The sequence below is a fragment of the Corvus brachyrhynchos genome, unplaced genomic scaffold (genome assembly GCF_000691975.1).
Source record: "Corvus brachyrhynchos isolate BGI_N302 unplaced genomic scaffold, ASM69197v1 scaffold27, whole genome shotgun sequence".
NCBI classification, from domain to species: Eukaryota; Metazoa; Chordata; class Aves; order Passeriformes; family Corvidae; genus Corvus; species Corvus brachyrhynchos.
Window position 1 is genome coordinate 520,868 of NW_008239139.1, and position 19,717 is coordinate 540,584.

Sequence of the window (19,717 nt, forward strand, 5' to 3'; positions counted from 1 at the left end):
AGCCTGTGATCATACAGTTACCAATTACTCATCTCCTCTAAAGTCCACTGCCTTTTCATCCTTCCCATGCCCCTCAACTCATAAAGAGCATCACAAGGTTTTTAGTAGCTGAAAGGGATTATTCCTTCCAAGGAAGTAGACTTTACTTTGTCCATACAAGCAAGCACACAGCCACTGCCCCATTTCCTACTCCCAACATACATCTCAGTTCAGCTCCTTTCTTCCAACCTCAATTTACCCAAACATACTTGACCTCAATCTGTAACAACCCACTACAAATTCACATGGAGTCATATCCTGCTGTTCCCAGTCATTCTTCCCAGTCCCTTCCAACCCATTGCTGGGCGTCCAGCTTCTTTTCCCACCCAAGCAAAAAAAGCAATATAACAAGTTCTGCCCGTTTCCTTGTTTGTCGCTTCCTTGCTCCCCCAACAGCTTCAGAGGTTCTGCAGAACCATGAAAGCAGCAACTAGCTGGGAAAGAAACTACCAAAGGAATGGATATGGAGAATCTCCCACATGCTAGATAATCCCTTCATTAAAACTCTTGTATTCCTATTGACCTGCACATCACTCCAGTCATAGATAACACATGTCAAATAAACAAGTAAGGCTTAAGAGAAACTGTCAACAGTCTAAGCAATGGCATAGAAAGCGAGGGAAGGAAGAGGCAGACATGGAACATCATTTTCTCAAGCTCCTCCGCTATTCCTGGGTAAGTGAAATAAATGCATATCCAAACCCAAACCAGAAAATATTTTGAGCTCTTTCAGCTGTCTCACAGTACTTAGCACATACTGAGCTCATGGAACAGTAAACTTTGTTTTCAATAGAGAAAAAAAAACAAAAACAGAACCAAGGAGATAAGAGAGAAAAAAATCCATCTAAAGATTTTGGGTATGTCAAGGGGAACTGATAAAAAACAATCTCTCAATAATATGTCAATATTTTAAAATATTTTTCAGACAGCTCCATTAAATACTGTATAAAACTTCCCTGCAGAAGATCAAGGCATGGCAATCAAAGGCATAAATTACCTGTGAGCCAGCAGACAGGACAAAACAAACACAGGCACGGATGAAGTCTGATGCACAGACAAAAAGGAGTGAAGACGAATATGGGAAATTTTTTTTAAATGATAGGAGCAATGTTAAAGGAGACAAGAAAAGAGACAACATAGATTTCAGCACTCTGAGGAGTTCTAACCTGTCAAAACTGCCCACTGTTTTAACTTTTCATTTAAGAGGGAACACAGGCAGGCTGGCAGGACACTTTGTGTGCTATCTGAAAGTGGAGTGACAAAAATCCACACACCTTGAAGCACAGGGGGATCAACAAATCCCCCCAGTGCAGGGCAACCACAGGAACAGCCAGTATGCACCCCTGGGGTTCAGGGAAGAGCAGAGCTCATGGCAGTGTTTGAAGCAGACCTGAGAGGCCCCTGTGAGCCTGGCAATTAAATGCACAGACACAGCGAGAGACAGCGCCAGTGCAATGGGATGGAGTGCCCCACTGCTTGCAGACCTTTCTCTCTGAGGAAGTTGTTTACATTGCCTTCTCCCACCATCTAATTTCAATTCCATTTAAAGCACCACCAGCAGGGTATTAAGTTCCTCATGTTCCTAATACTGTCAGTAGATGGAGGCAGGAGCTCCTAGAAGATAATTTGGAGTACCCAAAATCAGTTTGAGAGGGACCCAAATATCCCCAAATTAAACAAAGCAACCTGCCCAAAGGCAAAAAGCAGATCAAAAGTTAAAACCAAACTGCTGGTCCAGAAGAGCTCAGTGAAGCTCCAGAGCAGACTCTCAGGCAGAAGTTGCCTGATGGAGAAGTCAGAGTACTTCCCTCCCTTGCTGGTCTCTCCTGCCTGTGCAACCCAGCTGAGACCAGACCCAGGCCATTGCAAGCCCCACAGGAGGGGGAAGCAGAAATGGGACGGCTCAAGGGCTGTGTCCAGCTCCTATTTGCTCTTGCGTCATTTGTGTGCATTAGACAGCTTTGCAGCTTGTTCCACTGGACATGGATCTGGAGATCACAGCAGAACACAGGTAACTATACTTGTTTCATGAAAGGAAGCCATCCTATCCCTGCCTGTCTGCCTTTACATACTATTAAGGCTCCAATCTCCATGCACTAAAATCAAACTATGCTTTAATTTGGGATTTAATGGGGAAAGGCATGAAAAAGTTCAGGGAAAAATGAAGACCACAAGGAATTAATAGGCCGGAGATTGACTTTTTTACACAGTGTTTTTAGGGTAAAGTGCACCTTCACAAAAGCAAAAAGCTCAGCAACTACTTGAGGGCCTTCAAATAAACACTGCTGGACACGTAATCTCTAAACTGAAAACAAAACAAAGCTTGAATATAGACCGTTTCTGAGTTTTGCAGTGCAGTGCAACCAAGGAAAACCAAAGCTGCACAGCACTGAAGACCCAGCTACATTTGTCTGAATAACCAAGGTGTTATAACAGCCTCTGAGGATACCCCAGAGAACCTAGCTCTGAAGCTGTGATAGCAACAACAGAAAACTGTTCTGCTTCTTCCCCAAAATGTAAGATAATTTTGCTTACCTAAAAGCAGCATAATCAGGGCACTGAGTGAACTTCATTCTGGATGATCAAATCTACTTTGTTTTCAGAGAAATAAAGTATTTTGTCACTTGTGGTATGGCACTTTTCCAAATTATAATTCAGTAATTCAGCAGTATAATTCTGCTCCTCAGGCTCACCTAGAGATGCTTGATTTAGCTCAAAGACAAGGCCATATATTGCACAGCTGTGGGATCAAATTATGTTTGACACATTCGTGGGAATTCCAGATTTGCTTGATGTGAAACTGCATGACAAAGACAATTCAGAATCTTTTTAGGTTTTTTCTGTCATCAACATCAGTTTGCTGATGTTTCCTGTTGAGTCAGATCCTTCTAGCCTTTCTAATGGGACATTCAAATAAAGAGGAGGGAAGCAGAATGATTTCCACTGACATAATGGCCATTTTAGGAAAAAACCAAAACAACCACCAGCTGGGGTTAACAGAATGTTAAAAACCCCAAAACTTCCCAGCCTTCTGACCCTGTAAACCTGATGCTGGGTTCACTGCAAACTGAGAAGCTACAAGGTTGTCATAGGAGAAGACTCATTAGGGACCATAACCTTAGGTCCCAGCTCAGAGGTCAGACATTGCTGGGCAGAAGGATGTGGGAGATGGAGACAAGTCCAGCAGCGAGAGCCCAGGAGCAATACAGGAGCACCAGCCCCCGAGCACTCGCTACCTACAGAGCTGTGCCTTCTGCCAGAAAGAGGAACGAGCAGGCTTTGACACCTGAGCATTAGGATGCCTCTCTGAACCTCTCACCTCAAAGAGCCTGATATAAGAGCAGAGCTGTACATCCTTCTGAGTGTTTGCTGATGCTCCACACCCAGGCCTGTTTCCAGCCAGAGTGGTCCTTGCAGCCCTGTGCCTTTGATGGCAGCAGTGCCAGGCGGAAAAGTTAGGGCCTACCTACCCAGAAAGGATCCAAGTTTTGTACTGCCTGTCCCTGGATCTGTCCAGAAGCATTATCTGGATGTGTTAGCGGGAATAATCTACTTCTCTTATGCCTGCACTCAGACCATAAGCCTAGATCTCTAGCTGTCAAACATCTTTCATAAACAGTGATCTTTTGAGGGGCAAAAATTGGTCCAAGGTCTAGTATTAGGTGGCATTTACTTTAGAAAAAAAGAAGGTTTAGCTAACTCAACCCCAAACAGCAAGGTTCTGCAAAACCAGAATGAAGCTTTTGCTGAAAAAAGATTACCTCTAAACATTCCCTTTAGAGCCCTTTCCAAAACCACAGATGCAAAGTAATGCTAAACAAGCAATGGTATTGAAGTCACCTGTACGGAAATACTTCCTTGTCCTGAGATCAACTTCTGGCGTGGGTTAGTACAGGTATGGCACCAACTGATGAACTCTAACACGTGTGTCCCATGTCTAAGAATGTCCCCCATCCACCTGTATGCAAATGTCTACACTTAAGGTCAGAGGAGGAAAAATATTAAGTTCAGTTTTCATTCGTTTTTATCAGAGACTGCAAATTCTCTGGGTCAGGATTGATTTGTTCTGCACTGGGTGGACAGTACCTTGATCTAGGGGGACCCCAATCCCTTAGTCTCTCTATACTTGTCCGTAGCACAAGCGATCATTAATATTACTTCAATGTAAAAATGACATCTTTCTGAATTACTTAGCTTTTCAGAAACAGACAGGAACACCACTAGTTTATGTTTTGCTATGTTTGAAAGCATGCAATTAGACATGGATCTTGCAAACATAAACAAACACTCCCATCCAACCTCCATGTTTCTAAAAAACCCCAGGTTTGTTTAGACAAGGGGTTGATAATCCAGTTTGAACACAGGTATCTGAATGCTGTGACAGCTTCTTCATAATGCTCAGCTTATGGTACATTAAACTTTAAAGCAAGATAAACTCCTGCTTTCATTTTATCAAACATCTACCCAGACAGCAAAAAGAAAGACACAAAGCAATGTCTGCAGCTACAGCCAAGTATGGGATATCCAACTCAGCATATGTTTGAAATTAAAATGAACAATATGTTGCATAGATATACTACTGTATTTTTCAATGGAGAATATCACTAGGATTTGTAAATGTTAAGCTCAGTCTTCCCTTAAGAGTTTGGTTTTATTTCATGCCTAAAAAAAACCCCTGAGATTCACAGAGATTAGGCAAATAGAGACAGCAGTGCTCACAATTGAGAAAGCAAGTGCTCTTAAAAGACACTGCTCCGATAATCAGTTTGTGTGGAAGAAATCACAAGGCAGGACATGGACAAGACATTTTTTAAGAGCGCTAACTGTTGTGCCACTGGTATTACTGAACTGTGGTAGTTAGCCATATTATGCCTTTCTGTGGTCAATAAAGCAGTAGCCTGTCGATCACAATAATAATGATGTAGCAACAGACTTCGAAGAATCCATGATAAGAAATCTGCAAGAAGAGACTTTTACCTACAGAGAACAAGTAGTAAGAATGGGAGAGAAGCAGATAACTAAATCCTTCAGGAATGGGGGACAGCAAAGAGGCTTGAGCAGCCTCTTAACAGATTACCAAAAAACAACTTCCCATTCAAATCCAAATAGACTATGTACCCAAAAAGCTTCATAGCTCTTTCTACTCCCAACATTAAATCAACTACCATAAAAAGCCTCTCCTTAGAGCTGACTTAAGGTCATGTAGAAGACAAACACTGAAAAGTTATAGTTGCTCCACTGATTTAAAAGTGACACACTACGCTACAAGCAACACCTTCATATTACACTGATGACAACGCATGAGAAATCAGAGATGTGCTATTACATGATTTGTTATAAAGAGTTTTTGATGATCTTCATTGTACCATAAATAACTGCACAAAAAATTATCAAATCATCCAAGTTTCTTCCTAAGACTTATAACTTCAAGTTTATTTTATGCAGCTACAGCCACTCCTCCCTTTCCCAATCAACCCTTTCTTCTCTCCCTCTTTCATATGACCTCACCATACCCAAAAATGTGAAGAGATTGGCCTTATCACAGCTTAGCAAGATACCACCTGCCAGCTGAACTGTGACAAATCCCAGCTGGCCTTACAATACACACACTAACAGGGACTGAGGCTGAGCCAATGGACAGCAGCTCAAGGCTGTCATTTAAATCACGGAGTACCCCCATCCACAAAAACCATGCTAAGAAAAGAGCTCAAAAACATGAACATTGCCATTGCCACATTCCTATTCTAGTGTGCATTAGAACTTTTGACTCTCTCCTCCACCTACAGCTGCCTTCTGTTGAGCCTTACTAAGCCTTTCACAGCCAATAAGGTGGACAAACTGCCCGTTCTTTGCACTCATACAACAGTTGACACAACGTGACCCCGATCAATCATAAGCTACAATCATAACAAAATTTACAATAGCAAATATTCATTCCTCCCTTTCCCCAGGATTACCCTTCTAAAAAGATACAATCCTGGCAGAAAAAGCTAAAAAAAAGAATAATTCAGTAGTTATTAAAAAATTAGAATAAGGCTTATAAGGAAAACCTCAAAGGAACTTTAAGAGTTATTTCTTAATTATTACTCCTGCCATACGCAACAGTCATGTTTTCTAACTCCTAGAAGAGCCAGATAATCAGGTATACAACATGACTGTAATAAAAACATTCCCTAGAATTAGAGACCTGCATTTCTATTAGCAACCATTTTACACACTGTTTAAATAATTCCTTGAACCCAAGGTTTCAGTCATTGTCATGAATAAAGGAAGATGTGAGCATGCATTGAGTTTTACTGATTTGTTTAAACAAGCATGCAGTATAAAAAACTTTAACAAAATAGACTCAAATTAGAAAGCTGACAAGTTTGAACAACAACTACCATGCTTACAGATGTGTTTCAAGACTTTAACCTTACGGGCTCAGTCACTGCATTTTACTGAGATAAATAGATCTGAACAGCTCAGCCACCAGGCAAACCTACCAACAGCCCATAGCTTATTTCATTGCAGGTTTAAGAATCACCAGCTTCCCATTGGAAGAGTGATCTATATGCACCTGTACTTAATAAGCTACTTAAAAATCAACTTGAATCTGTAGATCAACAAGATTGGTTAGTAATAACCATTGGCAGTTAAGAGTATAAAACACTTTCCCCACATAAAACTTTGGCATACTTTTCTTGGTGCTTTCACAGAACTCACCTTCCACCAGACACACTGAATGGGGCGTCCCTACTGTTAGACAATTTCCCACCTCACTGCTAAGTTGAACTTTTTGAAACTTTTATGGTAGGCACTCCATTCAGCAGTAACTGACCACAGCCATGAGTCTGGTTTAACTCTGCAATTAGAGCTAGGTTTGTTAATGGCCAGACCAAATGTGCACTAAACCTTAACTTTAAGGGGAGGAATAGTCTTCCCCAAACTGAACCAGAAAATGAGGCCCTGGGCAAGCACACACCAGACAGTACCTGACATTTACAAGGAGCAGTTCCCGGTCTTCAGAGGTCTTGGCACATCTGGACATGTGCTATGTGGAAGTATCGGGCTATTTCAAATGACTCACAGGTGGCCAGATCTCACCAGCTGATCTGCTGCTTTTCTGAACTGTGGATGTGCCTCTGTCCTCCCTCTCTCCCCCTTACACGCCCAGAGATGCACAGGTCTGCAGCTAAACAGCATGGTCTTACTTAATGACCTAGAGCTGCCATTCTTTTTCCCAGTAAAATTCAGTGGAAGTAGGACTTCGATGTTTGTGATGATTTGGGCAGATCTTGCTAAGAAAGCAGGCTCACCCACCTATTTCATACAGCAACACACGTCAAATATGGGTTTGACCCTTTTTAGTCTCCCTAGACCCTCCCTGGACACAGAAGGAAGCTGAACAAAGCTCAACAGGGTGAAAGAATGACAAAATATATGCAAAGTGATCTGTCATTTACATTGCTACAACAATTGTGCTGAACTCATGGTGCCATCACTATTCTCTTCCAGATTACCTTTGGATTTCTGTTGGATTTTTTTCCGCAACAGTCCCTGAAACCTTTCCTTGAACACTCATACAACTGAAAAAAACCCCATTCTTTTACTGAAAGGCAGGATTTGAAGAGACACACAAGTAAAAAAAGTCAGAAAAACACTCCCAGTTCAGGTAATTTAATTTCTGAAATAAACTGTCAGGACAGGGTGAGGGTTTTTTCATTTCAGCACAGCTCACTGCAATGCCTACTGTGCTAACCATTAGGGCTGCTGTTATTCTGATTTGTATCCACTAGTCAGTGTGGAAAGAACAAGAGAGGAAATTCAAGCAGCAGTTAAAGTGTCTGTACACTTAAGCCAAAGAACAAGAGTGCAGCATAGTACAGAGAAGAGAACCAACAAGTACTTGTTTTCTTTCTGACCTGGACCAATGTTCCTGCTGCCCAAAGAAATTAATAAGAAACCAACAAATAAGTTCTTAATTTAGAATAAGTTCTTAATTTTTGTTAGCAGTTGGTAAAGCACTTACAAGACAGTATTTCAAGGAGAAAATTCTCTAAAAGCATCATGAGTTTTCTGAGTATTTATTGCACCCTCTGCAGCCAAACCAACTCCCCCTCCATTTCCCTCTTAGGCAATTACCTTCCAGTTTCCCCTCATGGATAAAAGACTCTACAGATGCTGGTGGAGCTTCAGCAGGGTTTGTGCCTGATGTGCAGCCCACATCACTGTTATCACTTACCAATACAGCAGGACCAGGAAGATCGCCAGCAAAGCCAGGGTAACTGTGGTACTGTTCATTTCTAGGGAGGCAAGTGCCAGGAGATCTACAGGCTCCATTTTCCTCCACTACAGCTCCAGCCTTGAGTGGTGTGTGCAGGGGAAAGCCTCTGCAAGGGCTGATAAAGCCTTCCACAGCTAAATGAATGACATCTGCAACAAAACAGGAACCGAGAGAGCAAAAACGTGTCAAGCACAAACTGCAAACCTTTCCTCTTCTCATCAACTGCACACTCTGAGACAGAACTTGAAGGTTCCCTGAATGGTAGAATGTAGCAATTTCCCCCCTCCCACTGTTGTTGACTGCCATGCAAGTAAATATTTACATACCCACCGCTTGAGACATCAGTGTTGCTGAATAGGTTTTTAGACCTCAAGTATGGGAAGCTGGGGAATGTGTGGGGAAAAGTAATGGGGAAGACAGCCTGACCATCTTACAGATCATGGGAGAAAAATATAAAGGCACTTCAGGGGTGCCCTGACATACACACAGTGGCATTTTCTAAAGTAACAAAAACAGAGCATTTTTGCAATATTAAACTTCATTAGCACTTAATTTCCAAGCTGGTTATACCTTGTAAGAATGGAAAAAGTAAACTTAAAATTACCACAACCAAAAGGAGGAATTAGAGGAAAACTGGTCTAATGTGACTTCTAGAATGCATATAAAGATAGAAATAATGAGCAGAAAACCTCAATTTTTTGGGGTAGTACCAGATCCATAAGTCAGTATCTGCCACAGTGATGAGTCCACACTGACAGCATTGTTTGGCTGTATCATCTCAAGTTCATGAGTCCTACAGCTAATTTTCCTGGCTCAGTGCACTTTCCCCCTTGGGGGTATCACTAACCAGTCTCTCCAGAGATATGCTGGCTACCCTTAGGTTGTATTTCTAGTATCAGATTTAACATCAATATGGTCAAATCTACTATCTCTGCACTGTGGCACAGTCAGGCTGCCACAGCCCCTTGAACAACCCGCACACAACCATCAAGTTTTGACTGCAGTTCTGGAAATGGTTTGTTCTCCATATATGAATTCTTCAGCTTTCTTCCATATTTTCCTGCCTGCAAACCTCAATCCTGTTTTAAGCATCTGATCCAGTCCAATTAGAAAGGTAAACCAAAAAACACACCTTGAAGCACTTCTATGAGAGCAGTCCACCAACCTGCTATACAGTAAAGTAACCAAATTCCATGATCGAAAAACTCTTCAGGACAACATCAGAAGCAGCAGCTTGCAAGTAAACACCTCTGCCCACGACGAAATTCCCTGTACTGTCCAGTATTGTTTGTTACTTATGAAACTATGAATACTCATATATGTGCTGCAGAGTTCCCACCCATCCTAAAAAACATATTTGAAAGTTAAGGAAATCAATGTTATGCAAAAATTTAGTTTTTGAATTATATGGTAACCTTGAGAACCAGAAATTCTGTAAAATCTGATTCTCATAACACACCCGATGAAGAGTGGTTTCTTCTGTTACTACCCCAAGACAATAGCTTAGATTTAATGTGCAAGGCTTCTCCAATATCACTGTATTACATTTCCTGCTTTTATCAGAGAACTTAATAATATAGGTATCAAAAAAGTAAAGTCTCTAACACAATGGAGTTTAATTTTAAGAAGATTTGGCTCTACTCTAACTGAATCACTGCTATTTTGGTTCCCTGTGCTTCACAACTGCATTAATTCCCTTCCAGCCTCAGATCCTTACAGAGTAAGTAAAAGGTGTTAACCAGCTCATCAGCTCCACAGAACAGCAACGTGGTTCACAGAAAACCTTGCTTCATGTATTAACAACTCCATTGCTATTCTAGGTCAATAACAGCTCTGCTGGCTTGCTGCTGCTGGCAAATTCTCCAAGAACAACTGCAACAAGATTCAAGACCAGTGACACAAGGAATTAATCAGTGGGCACAAGCTAATCCCAACCAGCAACCAATCCTGTGGGACTTTCAGAAAAAGAAAAAAAAAATCAAGCATTGATATGTGTCAAAGTCTTTTCAAAAAACTAAACCAACCATCACAAGGGTAGAAGACAAGAAATAATATTCCAATTTCACTTTAATTTACGTGGCTTTTTACTAAAAGACATTTTTCTGCACATAGAGGACAGATGTTCTCCTATTAAAATCACCTGCATGACTCCTATCAGCACACACAGGTCAAGTACAGACCTCACTTGTTTTTCAAGAATCACTGGAGTGTTTTCCCAGTCACACTGAGACACAGGACGTATGAATAGTTCTTAACATACACTTAAGAAAGAAAATAGGGTCTCCAGTTTGGAAGAGATCACATAATCAAGCTTTTTTTTTTCTTTTCTTGTTGTCCTTTTCTGTTGCTGATGTTGGGCTTTGTTTTGTGTTACTTTTTAAGCCTCATCCCCTGTTTCTTGCTGAAGGATTTTAACTTGGCACCGCCAACCATTAAGAAGGGTGGCAAGCATTGACTCCAAAACTTACCTGGAGCACTTCCCATCACAGGCAGAGGAACTTAACAGCTATCATTTCAGAGTTAGGGACCTAGGCTCTGTGAGGAGTCGCATAAATCCTCATGATGCTTTGCAGGGTGGGGAAAAAAGGAGTCAGGGATGCAGACAGCAATGAAAACAAGCTATTTATCAATCCTGAGATTCTCTTTACAAGTTTTTTTATGTGAGAAATGTCATCCTAATTAATAGTTAATAGCACAGATATTTTTCACCAACCTCCAAGTTCCTTTTGTGGAGTCGCGCTGGCCAGTATAGTAACGGTATCAAAGAACTAGGGAGACAGATACAGAGTCCTCCCTAACAGCATGCTGGAGGAAGCCAGAGACAAGCAGAAGAGAGCCTTTTCCTGTCAGACTGCTGTGAGTCAGCACTGCTTGTATTTGAATCCACAAGGCTTCCCTCAAGATTGCATCTACCAAGGTTTGCAGCTCCTCGACACGATGCCATCCATACTCTTCTCTTACGTAGCAATTAAAATCCACAGACCACCACCTTGTTCATCACAGATGTTGACTAAAACCTGCACTGAAGACACCCATCTCATCCTTCATTCCCCACCACTGCCTGGGAGCTCCCTGGCAAACGACAGACCTCCCAGACAGAAGGATTTCAATGCTGAACAGCCAGAGCTGCAGCCTGCACGCACATTCGCAGCAGTAGCTGTTAAACAGGGAAGTACACAATTGCATTCAAAGTCTGAGAAGCTGAACTGTTCCTCGGAAAAAGAACAAAAACTTGGCACCCAGACAATCCAGGTTTTACAGGAAACCTTTGTGCCTCAGAGCCTTGTCTGAGTCCAGTAATATTTTCTGTAAATGCTCTTCCAAAACAATGCATTTCAACTTCCAAAGGAATACAGCTGTGGCTGTGAGCCTCAGCAATGCCTGACATACACAGGTAGTGTTCGGACATGAAATAGAGAGTTTATTAAAAAGCAGGACTATAGACCTTCCCAGTAAACCTAAATCACGTTAAGGATTTTGACCTGTCTTCAAAGCATATCAAATGGAAAGTGTAGTCTCATATTTCAGGAGCTACTGACTACACCAGCTAGACTAACCACACACTCCTGCTAATGACCAAATTCAATTCCTCTTGTGCTATTCTACCTCATATATTTTGGGTCTATAATAATCTAATTAAGGCTGAGCCACACCAACTTTATGATAGATGAAGGAAGTCAGGGAAGATGTTAAGTTTTAATTTTATAGCAGTTTGTGTCTATAGAAATTTATAGCACAGTCTTCAGTCAACAAAATCCTGCTACAGACAGCTTAGCCACGGAATACTGCAGACAAATACCACAGAACAGCTTAAAAAAGAGATTAATCAGTGACTAGTTTATGTATAAGCTTTAACAAAGCCCATGTACCAAAATGTGTAAGTATATATGAAAATAATTTATCTTAAAGCAAAAACCTTTCCAGAGCCAAAATGAATTCTCAGCGTCTTCAAGGCAGACCAATCATCAAAAAAAAAAAAAAATCCAGAGGTACTTATTTTTTTTTTTAAAATTTAAAACAACCTTAATATCCAAAGTACTGGAAATATTAATGTATTGGAATAGAAGGATTTACAATGGCCATCTGTGACTTAATTATTACTATCCCTGTTCAAGGATTGATTAAGCAGATTAATCAGATGATTCTGTACTCCTGCATGATAAACTATGACAAACTACCGAACAGACTGACCACCAAGGCATCAGAGCCTACTAATAAAGATCCTGCTCTACATTCAAAACAGACAGGAGCACCAAAAGGACACCATGAGCTCACGGGAGATTCTTGAGTCACCTTGAAAAAAGTCACTCCAATAAAGTGGATCTCAAAAGGCAAACACGGTAAAACCACACTGAGGAGGCCACTTTCATGGCACTTCCAACTGAGAAGCGGAAAGACATACTTCTACACTTAAATTGTTTTGCCAAGTCAGAACCTGGTTATATTAACCTAAATGCTTCTCAGGAAACAAGCACACAGTTTAAAATTCTAGGAAATAGCTAAAATATTATGCAAACTTATACTTCATTAACAAATTTAATCTTAGCTGACTAGAAGTTATGGTGCTTCAAACTCAGCCAGTATCTTAGAGGCTAAAAAACTCATTATGCTAACTAAATGTAGAGCCACTGTACTAGGTCCCCTCTAAAGCAACAAGCTGTGAGATATCCTAGTTATTTCAAAGAACTCCTCTTAGAAATAGCACAGGTTTTGTGGTCAAAAGGAATGACAGTTTCTTCCTCTTGCTGGGAGAGTTCGGAATGAGTTTCAAAAATAAAGTTACCTTTGCTAATAGTGACATTAAGATCTTACAGCCCCTGTGAAATTCCAGAGAAAGCAGAAATTAGTGTAACATCTGCTGCCTGTCGCCAGGCATTTCTAAGCAAATTGACTTTATTAAATAATTGGTAACTTGTTTATATTTCTATAGCTTGCTGTAGAAACATTGATTGATTCAAGCAATACTATAATTTCATTGTCCTATAAACTTGACTGGAGATAAATAAGGATTTATGTTCATGGATCAATAGCTCCACAATCACAGCAAAAGCCAAAAAACCCTGCCTAGACTAGTCTTGTAGTTGCAGAGAGACATATAAATGTTTGCCTTTGTAAAAATATTATGGTAAGAACTGCTAAGTTATAATTTCTTTGGTGAAGCTCAGTTCATAAAACACCATGAAAAATACCTAACCTTATTTGTCTGATTGAAAACCTACTGTAGATAACAAACTCCAGGCTTGAATTCTCCAAACTATGCTTTGGTGCTGGATCACAGGTCAAAAGAACTGTGAAAAACTTAACAGAAGTACCTTGTTCTATAATTTAATTAAACAAACTTATTGACTAATACAACACACTTATCAATACCCTGTCAAAATTCAAAATCACAAATGGGGAAGGCACCAACAGTCTCAAAAAACTTGAACCTCAGACAAGGTAAAGAAGTGTTCTTCGCATGAGGTCCACCACTGTTTTTTCCAAATATCACACGCTCCCAGAAGAAACTCCACAGATGTGAATGGAGAATGTGCCCATGGGTTATGGCCTTCAGCCTGACAAGAATGCTAGAATTCTTCCCATCTGGGAACTAACGGTCTAAAATCAGAGGGTTTGGATGCAATTGTCCCTCTGAGATGAGTTAGAGAGCAAAAAGAGAGAGCAAATGAATGTGCAATGTATTAAATGATACAAACACGCCAAAACCAGAACAGGTACTACACCTCAGGCACTACCACTACTAGTCTCTGCACAGAAGAGGCAGTAAACTGGCAAAAAGGAGAAAGAAAGTTGGCAATGAAGCAGGTCAGACTAATACTATTGCCACAGCAATGGTTTTCATACCTCAAAAAGCCCAGAAGCTATTAGTTTACATCCACATGTAGAAATGCAACCTGACTGCAAAGAAGCTCAAACTGGCAGCAAAACGAATCACTGAGGACTAGTTCTTCAGCAGTTCTTTAGTGGCATCTACAGAACCACTTCTTAAGATGCAGAAACACCCCTTCACAGGACGCTCTCCTGAAGAACACCAGGTGCAGGGTTTGGTAATGCTGCTCTGACTTCTGTAGATGTGGCAGGGGAAGCTGTTGCCCTGTTGCCTCACTTGCCTTTGAAAATGTTCCCCATGATAAGCATTTCAAAATGACAATAACTGCACTGTGAACAACCATAATGAATATTTTCAGATGGCAGTAAGAATACAAAATTTATGGGGCACTGAAACACACAAAGCTGAGACAGGAAGATACATAAAACCTTCACAGTGTGGGGCAAACGCAGGGACAATATAAAGTAAACTGAAACACCTTATTTTCACTAATACCCCTATACAGAGCATATTTGCTGCCTAAATGTATGCATCACATGATGAATAATTCTTGGTAGATCATGCCAAATATTCTCAAAGGCCCTCTTACCCATAGGAAAGGGAGCACAGATAACTAACATGCAAACTGCAGCCCCCTTATACACAGCAGAGGAGCACATGCAACATACGGGCAGCTTTACTCTACTTCAGCCTTTTGTGCTTTCCCATTCATTGGGCTTTTTTGCTGCAGACTTTTCTGCTGGCCACTTGTCCACTAATTCACCAAATCAGAAATCCCTTCAGCTATCTCATTCTCAGCAGACATGCTGTAACATGGACATGCATAACCAGTGAGGGGAGAGAAAAAAAAGAGGAAGTGGAAAAAGGAAAAAATTATGCAATCACAAAACCAGCACTTCCAAATCCCAAGTTCTTTCTGAAGTCTTGGTTGAGTTTTTTTCCTAGAGCACTGGCTGTTCATTTGTGCAACTGGGACAAATACAGGGGGAAAAGACTGTCAAGCTCAAAGCAAGGAAAAAAGTGCTCAAAAGCTGTGAAACTCAAAGGATCAGGGCTAAAATACTAATTAAACTATTTTAATTGCTCAATTTAAAAAATTGCATGTTTGTCCTGCAGTCTCATGAATCTGAGAGTAAATTTGTGATTTCTGAATTCTTGAGGTTAGCAATACTTGCAAAAGGGCATGAACCCAATAAGCTGACCTATTAGCCAAGGGAAGAGAGGTTAAGTGGAAGACTAAATAACCTGACATTATGAGTTGAAACAGCAAGAAAAACTTAGTCTCAACAAGATTTCAATCCTGCTGACACTCCTTTTAACTTCATCTCTCAAAGCGTGCTGTAGTTGGGATCTTAGCCTAAAGTTTACAGAGTCCAGCCTCCTTCCTACCTTCTGATACCTTCTACCAAGTGGCAGATAAGCCTGGCCTTATATTGTAGCTGGGCTAGTGCGAGAAGGAAATATGTATCCTTCTCAGGATATAGGGAACTTTCTCCTCAAGAGCCCCTGCTCTGTCTGTGGCAGCTCAAGCTAACTAGAAATGCCAGGAACTACCCAGATGCATGACAGACTAGCTGGGTCTACTTCAGACAGCCCAGGGACAGAGGGAGGTTATGGTGAGCTGTAATTCAGAGGGGCCCCTGTGGATGCGCATGAGTATTCTAAGGGTGTAGCAAGGAATTTTTGTAAGTCTGGTGCAGGTAGATGCTCTCTGTCCTCGTGTGATGCACTCAGCTCTGTGGAGGGGCAGCACCAACTCCAAACATGAAATACTGTTTTTCTCTCAGTATATGTAACTCCAATGAACCTTACTGAAGCACTGAGGGTACACTGAGAAGATTACACTCCTTAATGCGCAGTTACAGCTGTACTGTAAATGCAACATTACACATTTTCTATTATGGTTCAAGACCACTCCGCTCTTCAAGACTGTTATAAACCTCAGAAAACAGGGGTTTATAATGGAAACACTGAACACTCAACTCTAAAAACCCCAGCAGAGAGGAAATACAGCTATAAATTCAGCTTTTCTTTTCCAGCATACACATTGGCAAGTTATGAATAATACGTATTTCTACACTTACAACAGACAGACACACACACTGCTTAGCGTAACCTCTGCTGTGGAGGTGGAGGATGGAAAGAGCTCACAGTGGAAAGAGCAACCTTTCTTCTTGTGTTTTAGTCACTGCAACTGCAATAATGACATAAACCCAGCAATTGAAATTTAGTAGCCTGTGCACCAGGGTTGACTTTCAAATGTGTTTTTTTCAGAAAGGGTGGGTTATGTTTCTGTGGTCAGCAAGAAAAAGACATGAGCCCCCTCAAACCCCCTCAGCCTTCTTTGTTTTTAAAAAAGAATTGCCTGTTAGGATGCTGTTTAAATGACATTGCAAATCAGCTTGCTATCCATTCAAAAACAGATACTCTCTATATATTCTCTTCTGCATATAATCTGGTGCCTATCTTCTTAACGCTACCAAGAATTGAAATTTGGACTTGTAATTACTGGGCTTGCTAACGTAAAAAACCCCGCTCTGTTTGGTAAGAGAAAGATGGGCATGCAGCTGTACTACCACTGTGGCTGAGGCATTTGAGGATTTCTTTAGATATTATTAGCAACTGCAGAGGTGGGTCAATATAATCCCATTAGCCGTATCACACTGTTTGATTTCTGATGTGTATGAGGAAAGGAAAATAAAACTGACACAATTGCTGGGAGGAGTGCTGATATTGGGCAAACAGGAAAATCCACGCCTGTTTTAAACACTGCAGCCTGACTGTCAGATGGGGAAAGGTAGAGTAGGGAGCTCCATCCACCTTCAGCACCAGGAGGGAGGGGGCAGAGGCCCCCATTACTGCTGCTGCCTGCATGGGGCTTGGTGCCACCACCATCCTCTTCCTCAGGCACCTGCCTTGCCCCAGGGTTTCAGTGGCATCCCCAGCCAACACACTTCTCTGGAGACATTGTTGCAGGAGTTCTGACACCCTGGCTTAAGCTGCCATATATACTGTCCACGTACAGAGAAACACTCAAAGCTCAGCAAGGCTGCATGCAGGTATGATCCCTGCTTTTTGTATTAGTGCTGTTCACATTTAAGAAAGTTTTTGGAATGGTGTAGGCAACACTTTCAGATTCAGATGCCCCCATAAATTAATTTCTATTCCACTTCAGATGCGCCCGTAAGTTATTTTCTATTACAAACATATCAGCAGCACCACTAATCAGTCTATGAGGTGTATGAAAAACTTCACCTGGAAAGCAGCCCGTGAGACCTCCCCCGTTACACATGCTGGGATTTTTAAGGTAATGGATTAGTTCATAGAAAGTTTAGCATTTCTCACCAACACCTCTAACACTAGCTATATCATCCTCATTTCAGATCTGAGGGCACTGCGTTTAACCTTTCTGCATGTTTGATTCACGAAGGACACCAGCTCTTCAGCTTTCTGCTTTCTGCCTTTCTGTACGACAGCAGTCCTGACACCACCGTGTGCAAGCCCCACATATCCAAAAGCCGTACCTCACGCTGACCTAGAGCTGCCAAGCCTCTCAACAGGAAGGGAATTGCCTCCTTGTCCAGACCTGCTCAGTTCAGCATTTGGCAACATCTGCAAAGACCAACAGCAAAGCTACTTTATTACCATTAAAAGGGCAACGCAATTCCGAGCAGAACTGAGAACTCCCCTTCACATCTTCTCTTGGGTGACACTTTTACTAGGAGGGTCTCCTGTCTTAGCTTCAACCTTTTTTGTTTAAATAGGGTCTTGCACCAGTAGCCTCAGTTAAAAACTCCCACTCTGCTCCCACAGTTTTCAGCCTCCCCACTGCCTGCTGCTTCACCCCAGAAGCAGTAGCTGAGAACCAGTGACCCTGCCCATAAGTAATGCATACAAAAAAATCACAGGTCTTCAGACTAATTAGTAAATTATTTGTAGGAAAGGACCAGCAGGGTGTAATTGTGTCACTGAACCAAGCCTCTATGCACAGGGCATTACTATCTCATGGACACTTAGCCCTGGGAGGTGTGCAGTGTGTTCTTTTGCAAGGTATTTACCACAGCTCTCTTGTTGGTGCTTATACTCAGGTGTAAGGACCAACAGCAAGGCTGGAATAGTTTCCCAGGCACCTGCTTGCCAGAGGATCACAGCCAAAATGTTCAGAGGTGTTTTACCTTACCCACGAAGCACACAAAACCATTTCTCCTGCCTCTGCTAGCTGACCACTTGAGAGAAATGACCACAGCAGCCAATTGTCTTTTTTTAGAGTTTACTGTTTAAGTTGAGATGATCAAGAATCTCTGTGGCAAATTAGCCCAACAGTTACAGAGAAAGGACGCCTGCTGGGACCTCCACCCACAGTCGTGTGCGGGCAGAGAAATCCGTGTCCCCTCTGGGACTCTGCCTTTTATTCCCCAAGAGGCACCACCCTCTTACACCCCAGGCCCTCCCACCATCCATAGTCCGATTGGCTTGTCAGGATGTCATCTCTAGGGGACAGGTTCTCGTCACTGGGGTGATTCGCTGGTCTCGGTCCTAGCAGGAGGTGGTATTTATTCCCTTATGCTAAGGAGACATGACTGGCACAGACCCTCTTCTAGACCTTTCCCTCGTTACCAACTTGCATACCCCCCCCACATCCTAACACTGATACAGAAAATGCTCCTAACACTACTTCCCCTTAGCAATTGTTAATAAACGAATTTTCTAACAATTAACAATCAACCGACAAAACCATTAATAACCCATAAGTGGTTAACTAATTAACAATTAACAGGGAACCCTTAACCATTCTCTCAGCTACGAAAACCAACTCAAGTCAGTTCAATTATAACACCACTTCTCTGTTTTATTAAGCAACAGGGTGAAACGGAAGCACTTCCACGGATTTTCACTGTAGGGGTCTGAACAGCCTGAAACTGAGTTGCCTCCAGTTTAGCTAACAGCAGATACACTGGAAGAAGGAAATGTACACAGCCTATTGCAGCCACATATTCAAAACGTGTATTTGTCAATTTCTCTCTACTAAGACCTAGAAAGTCAACTTAAAAGGAAAAAAATACTTAGAAAGCAAGCTTAAATTCAGCAAAAAGCTGGATGCTATAAGACCCTTATTCACTAGAGAAAGATTTCCAGCCCCTCTAGGGAGTGGGATTCCTACTTTCACTTTTTCTATGACTGAATGATTATTTATCCCACTAACCTTTACCTAAAGGAGCCAACACTTCTAACCATGGCTGCAGGGGAGCATGGCTTCTCTACCTGATCCCACATGCTGACACTGCAGACAGTGCTGCCAGCCAAGCCAAACTTTGCCCAAGGATGTACTACAGGAAAGACATGGCAAAGCCTCCCAGCCAAAAGCACGGGGCAAGGAGAACTAGTGTGGACTACAGGATTTACACAGAAAATCCCAGGAGATCTTTACTTTCAGAGGTCTCCCATGCCTCCTCCAGAGGTTCCTGGTTGGGGTGCCAGCCAGCAGCTGTCCTCCAGCAGCCTGACCTCGGCAGCAGTGAGGCGCCGAGCCGTCGCCACCCCTCACACAACAGACAGGTGCTGGGAGAGCCGCCAAGGCAGGG

At 41.9% G+C, this 19,717-nt stretch overlaps 1 protein-coding gene across 5 annotated transcripts in view; it reads right to left on the minus strand.

Annotated features, from left to right (window-relative positions):
* Nucleotides 1-19,717, minus strand: part of TBXAS1 (thromboxane A synthase 1) — a 265,782-nt gene that overhangs the window by 224,846 nt on the left and 21,219 nt on the right. For 4 of the 5 annotated variants that reach the window (XM_017739992.1, XM_017739993.1, XM_017739994.1 and 1 more), the window contains one exon: nt 8,264-8,454. In XM_017739992.1, coding sequence (XP_017595481.1) covers nt 8,264-8,361 — 98 coding nt within the window. In that variant the 5' untranslated portion in view covers nt 8,362-8,454. Of the gene's footprint in view, nt 1-8,263; nt 8,455-11,018; nt 11,437-19,717 lie in introns of those variants that run through there. The other variant, XM_008638100.2, reaches the window with a different exon arrangement.